The sequence below is a fragment of the Anser brachyrhynchus genome (assembly GCF_964034855.1).
Source record: "Anser brachyrhynchus genome assembly, chromosome: Z".
Lineage (NCBI taxonomy): Eukaryota > Metazoa > Chordata > Aves > Anseriformes > Anatidae > Anser > Anser brachyrhynchus.
Window position 1 is genome coordinate 64003630 of NC_137697.1, and position 6471 is coordinate 64010100.

Consider the following 6471-nt stretch of genomic DNA (forward strand, 5'->3'; position numbering starts at 1 on the left):
GCGGGGCGGGCGGCAGCACCATGGAGAGCTGCCGGGCGCTGGCGCTCTGCGCCGTGGCGGCCGCGCTGCTGCTGGGCGCCCGCGGGCAGGGGCAGCCCTCTCTGCGCCGCGCCCGCGACCTGGGGTCCCCCGGCGGCGGCGGCGGCGGCGGAGGAGGAGGAGAAGGAGGCGGCGAAGCGTCCCGCGAGAAGGAGCTGGTGGGGAAGGGGGAGAAGGGGTCTGGGATGAGGGGCGCTGTCCGGGCGGGAGAGGGCTGATGGGGTGCCGGGGTGTCCCTGCAGATCGAGGCGCTGCAGGAGGTGCTGGAGAAGCTGAAGAGCAAGCGGGTGCCGCACTACGAGAAGAAGTTCGGGCAGGTGCCGATGGTGAGTGCGCCGGCGGGAGGCGGCGGCGGCGGCCGCTGGGGTGCCCCCCTGACGGCCCTGCCGCTGCCCGCAGTGCGACGCTGGGGAGCAGTGCGCCGTGAGGAAGGGGGCCCGCATCGGGAAGCTCTGCGACTGCCCCCGGGGGACCTGGTGCAACTCCTTCCTCCTCAAGTGCCTGTGAGCGGAGCGGCCCCGGGCTCGCCGCTGGGCGTGCAGGCACCACCGCCTCCCGGCCCGGCTCCTCGTCGGCCCGGGGGGACCCCGTGTAACGCCGTCCGTGACATCCGACATCCGTGGAGCTGTTCTCTTCCCTGTCCCCCCTCCCCGCCCCGCTTCCCCCGTCTGATTTCTGTCCGTCCAGGGAAAAAAAAAAAAAAAAAAAAAAAAAAGAAAAAAAACCAGCCCGCTCCTGCCGGGAGCCGAGCCGAGCCCGGGAGCGGGGCCGGCGCTCGTCTCCTTCCCGAGACATCCACCGGAGGGGCCGGGGCCGGGGGTGCCCTGGGTGGGCGTGAGGAGGAGCTGGTGGCGGCGGGGGGAGCGCCCTGAGCCCCGTCCCCTCGCCCCGCGGCCGGGAGCGCCCGCCCCGTCGGGCAGGAGGTACGCACGGGGGGAGCCCGGCGTGGGAGCCGGCGGTGCTCAGGGCTCCGGCTGCGGGGCTGGCGGGAAGCCGTCGCTTTACCGGAGCCGCCGCGGAGAGAAAGCCGCCTGGATCCGTGGCGAACCAGCAGGGGATATCCCAGTCACCCGAACCAAATTTCTCACGTTTCTACAACGAACTGATGTACGTAAACGTGTCTGTCCTCCACAGGTGCACTGTGCGCTCCAGCGAACTCATGACGTGTTTTAATCCTCTGTTCGTCTCTCTTAATAAAGTCACTGTTCTGATGACGGCGTTTGGGACAAAGTCTTGATTTCCCGCACGGGAACACCAAGCGCCCCGAGCCGGGGAGCTGGGGGTCACTGTGCGCCCCGGCCAGGCTCCCCAAGACGGGCTGGGGAGAGAGCTTCGTGCTTCTGGCTCATCCCGGCCCGGCCTCGGGCTGAAGGAGGGGAAAAGCGAAGTGCGGCGGGGCCGGGGGGTACCGCAGGGCCGAGGGATGCCCTGGGTGAGCAGGGTGGAACCGTCCTGGGAGGGGCTGTGCGCCGAAATGGGGCAGGAGACAGCACCCGAGTGGTGGGAGCGCCGTGTGCGGGGGTGCCACGAAGAGAAAAGGGGTAGGAGGTGAGCAGTGGTGGGATTTTCCAGGTTACGATCCACGCGGCCGTGGGAAGGTGCTGGCCTCTGTGGGAGAGGTGCGAAGGCGGCACTGCAGGGCTGGAGGCGTGTGCGATCTGGTGGCCATGCTCCTGACGGCTTTTCGGTGTAGCCCTGGGACACCATGGAGGCATTTAATCTTCATTTCTTGTGGATTAATGAAATATTTCTTTCATACCACCTATGTTTTTTGTTTGCTTATTTTCCCCTACGATAGGAAGGATTTAGGTGCCAACCTGTATGCTCTCAGCCATGAGTTTGTCTCCTCCACGGTCCCCCTGGCATGCAGCAGAGTTGCCCATGGCTACGGGGGACTGAACGTGCTGACCAGGGTCCCACCACAGGTACCACGGCTGTCAGCAAACTCATTCCACTGCAGACTATCTAAACGTGTAACATTTTCTACTGAAAAGTGTAGTTATACAAATTTGTACTGAGACGTGAAATATTGGACTGAAAGATATCAAGAAAGATTCAGCTTGTGAGTTAATTTTATAATGTTATAGTTCTTGTTTTGCTTGTTCATAATGCTCAAAATTATAAGTATGGTTTAAATAAAGACCAAAATAAAAAAATCTAATACCTAACAAAGAAACTGGGACTTCTGGTTCATTTGTGTGATGCTGTCATTATGAGAATGCTCTCTGCAGTGTCACGTGCTATAGCCTGAGGGGCTCTTACCACTCTGATTACACTTATAAACACTTATGTTACATTAGCTTTTTTTTATTGTACAGAATTAAAAGAGCACACGAGCAGGGAAACCTGTGATGTAACAGTCTGCATATAGCTGTCACTTGAATGTCCTTCACACTTCTAACACTGATGATGTCAGGTGACACCATTTTTTTTTTCAAAGGATTTCTTTATTTCTCCATTCCTTTTGAAGAGTTCAGACATGAGAAGTTGCGGCATTTTAGGGGAGGGGAGTGCCTATACCTCTGGGCATCTCCACTATGCTTTGTCATGTCCTCAAGGCTTTGTCATGTCCACAGAGCTTTGTCATGGGCCTCAAGGACTGCTCCAGCCACCCCAAGGCCTCCCCCTCCACACCCCCAGACCTGACCCCTGCCTCCCGCCCCCAGACCTGGATCCCATTTCAGCCCAGCCCAGAGCCTTCATCCCTTGCCCCAGTGATGCCATAGGTTGCTGGTCTCCAGCTTTCTACAGCACTGTTCTGCTTAGCCATGGGCCCCGTAGGCTGATATCTCAGCCTGGCCTCAGATCCTATAATGAATCATAGCACCACAGAATGACTTGCGTTGGAAGGGACCTTGAAGGCCATCTAGTTACAAACCCTCTGCCATGAGTGGGGACGTCTTCCATTAGATCAAGCTGTCTAAAGTCCCATCCACTACCTAGCCTTGAACACCTCCAAGGATGGGGCAGACAGCTTCTCTGGGCAACCTGTTCCAGTGCCTCACCACTCTCTGAGTGAAGAATTTCCTCCTAACATCTAATTTAACACCCTCCCCTCTTTTATTTTAAAACCATTCCCCGTTGTCCTGTCATTATCTACCTGAGCAAAAAGTTGCTCTCCATCCTTTTTATAAGCCACCTGTAATTATTCAAAAGGTGCAATGAGGTCTCCCTAAAGCTTTCTCTTCTGTAGGCTGAACAGCCCCAGCTCCTTCAGCCCTTCTTTGTCGGAGAAGTGCTCAAGACTTCTGATCATCTTTGTGGCCCTCCTCTGGACCCTCTCTAACAGCCCCACATCCTTCCAGTGCTGAGGGCTCCAGGCCTGGACACAGCACTCAAAGTGGGGCCTCAGGAGGGCAGAGTAGTGGGGGACAATCACCTCCCTCGACCTGCTGGCCACTCCTCTTTTGATGCAGCCCAGGATACAGATGGTCTTCTGGGCTGCATGTATGCACTGCTGGCTCATGTCGAGCTTTTTGTCCACCGGAATCCCCAAGTTCTTCGCTGCAGGGCTGCTCTCAATGAGTTCTTCTCCCACTCTGTGCTCGTGCCCGGGATTACCCTAACCCAGGTGCTGCAGTTTGCTCTTGGACTTGTTGAACCTCATTAGGTTCACATGGGCCTGATTCTCAAGCTTGTCCAGGTCCCTCTGGATGGTAGCCCTTCTTTTTTTGGTATCAATTGCACCACTCAGTTTGGTGTCATCTGCAAATTTGCTGAGGGTGCACTCAATCCCAATGTCTATGTATAAAGATATTAAACAGCACCAGTTCCAAAACAGACCCCTGAGGGACACTGCTCATCACAGGCCTCCACTTGGACACCAACTCTCTGTGTGAGACCTTCAAGCCAACACCTCATCCACTGAATGGTTCACCCATCAAATCCATCTCTCTCCAACTTGAATCAGTATGTCATGTGGGACCATGTCAAAGACTTTACAGAAGTAAAGAATCTCTTCCTAATGTTTAATCTAAACCTACCTTCTTTTAGTTTAAAACCATTACCCCTTGTCCTGTCACTGTACTCCCTGACAAAGAGTCCCTCTCCAGCTTTCCTGTAGACCCCCTTTACGTACTGGAAGGCTGCTACTTGGAGTCTTCTTTTCTTTAGACTGAACAACCTCAGCTCTCTCAGCCTGTCTTCATAGGAGAGGTACTCCAGGCCTCTGGTCATACTTGTGGCTCTCCCGTGGACTTGTTCCAACAGGTCCATGTCCTTTTTGTGCTGGGCGCCCCAGAGCTGAATGCAGCACTCCAGGTGGGGTATCACAAGAGCAGAGTAGAGGAGGAGAATCATTTCCCTTGACCTGCTGGCCATGCTGCTTTTTATGCAGCCCAGGATACAGTTGGCTTTCTAGGCTGCAAGCTCACATTGTTGGCTCATGTTGAGTTTCTTATCAGCCAACATCTCCAAGTCCTTCCCATCAGTACTGCTCTCAATCCATTCTCTGCCCACCCTGTATTTGTGCTTGGGATTGCCCTGGCCCAGAAGCTGAATCTTTCACTTGGCCTTGTTGAACCTCATGAAGTTCACACAGGCCCACCTCTCAGGCCTGTCCAGGTCCCTCTAAACTGGGCAGTAAAGAAAGCCAGAGGACCTGCATGGTTAAACAGGGAATTTCTGGGCAAACTCAAGTGGAAGAGGAGAATATACAAATCATGGAAGGAGGGGCTGGTCACTTGGGAGGAGTATCAGGCTGTTGTCAGAGGATGTAGGGAGGCTAATAGGAAAGCTAAGGCCCTTGTGAGAGGGGTCAAGGACAACAGAAAGGGCTTCTTCAAATACATTGCAGATAAAACTAACACTAGAGGTAATGTAAGCCCAGTGATGAATGAGGTAGGTGCCCTGGTGACAGAAGATAAAGAGAAGGCAGAGTGACTGAATGCCTCCTTTGTCTCTCTATAATGCTGGAGGCTCTCCTGAGGATCCCCGTACCCCTGAGGCCCCAGAGGAGGTTGGAATAAAGGAGGAATTTGCCTCAGTTGATGAGGGCTGGGTTAAGGACCGATTAAGCAAGCTGGCCATCCATAAATCCATGGGTCCATGGGTGTTGAGAGAGCTTGCGGAAGTCATTGCTAGGCTACTCTCCATCATCTTTGGTAAGTCATGGGCATTGGAAGAGGTGTTGGAGGACTGGAGGAAAGCAAATATCACTATGGTCTTCAAAAAGGGCAAGAAGTAGGACCTGGGTAACTATAGACTGGTCAGCCTCACCTCCATCCCTGGAAAGGTGATGGAACAACTTATCCTTGGCACTGTCTCTAGTCATATCAAGGATAAGAGGGTCATTAGGGGCAGTCAACATGGCTTCACCAAGGGGAAGTCGTGCTTGACCAACCTGACAGCCTTTTATGAGTATATAACTGAGTGGATAGATGATGGAAAAGCAGTGGATGTGGTGTATCTTGATTTCAGTAAAGCCTTTGACATCGTCTCTCACAGCTTCCTCACAGCTAAACTGAGGAAATGCAGTCTGGACAATTGGTTAGTGAGACGGACTGTAAATTGGCTGAAGGAAGAAGCCAGAAGGTTGTGGTTAATGGGACGGAGTCAAGTTGGAGGTCTGTATCTAGCGGAGTCTCTCAGGGGTCAATTCTGGGAGCAGTGTTGTTCAATATATTCATCGATGACTTGGATGAGGGAATGGAGTGTGCTGTCAGCAAGTTTGCTGATGACTCTAAACTGAGAGGAGTGGCTGACATGCCGGAAGGCTGTTCTGCCATCCAATGGGACTTTGACAGGTTGGAGAATTGGGTGGGGAGAAATTTAATGAAATACAACGAGGGCAAGTGTGGGGTCCTGCATCTGGGCAAGAACAACTCCAGGTACCAGTATAAGTTGGGGACTGCCCTGCTGGAGAGCAGCATAGGGGAAAAGGACCTGGGGGTCCTAAGTGGAGAGTGGGATGTCCGTGAGCTAGCACTGTGCCCTTGTGGCCAGGAAGGCCAATGGCATCCTAGGGTGTATCAGAAAGGGTGTGGTTAGTATGTCGAGAGAGGTTCTCCTCCCCCTCTACTCTGCCCTGGTGAGACCACATCTAGAATATTCTGTCCCCTTCTAGGCCCTTCAGTTCAAGAAGGACAGGGAACTGCTTGAGAGAGTCCATTGCAGAGCCATGAGGATGAATAAGGGAGTGGAGCATCTCCCTTATGAGGAAAGGCTGAGGGTGCTGGGTCTCTAGCTTAGAGAAGAGGAGACTGAGGGGTGACCTTCTTAATGTTTATAAATATGTAAAGGGTGAGTGTCAGGAGGACAGAGCCAGGCTTCTTTTGGTGACATCCAAAGACATGACAAGGGGCAATGGGTGCAAGCTGGAACAAAGGAGGTTCCGCTTAAATATGAGACAAAACTTTTTTATGGTGAGGGTGACAGAACACTGGAACAGGCTGCCCAGGCAGGGTGTGGAGTCTCCTTCACTGGAGACATTCA

General features: G+C 53.8%; 1 protein-coding gene across 1 annotated transcript; it reads left to right on the plus strand.

Annotated features, from left to right (window-relative positions):
- CARTPT (CART prepropeptide) lies at positions 1–2079 on the plus strand. The gene is made up of 3 exons (XM_080572754.1): positions 1–197; positions 282–365; positions 439–2079. Exons 1-3 carry the CDS (start codon positions 21–23, stop codon positions 544–546), a joined length of 369 nt encoding a protein of 122 aa, XP_080428880.1. The 5' UTR covers positions 1–20; the 3' UTR covers positions 547–2079.
- The last annotated feature ends 4392 nt before the right edge of the window (positions 2080–6471 follow it).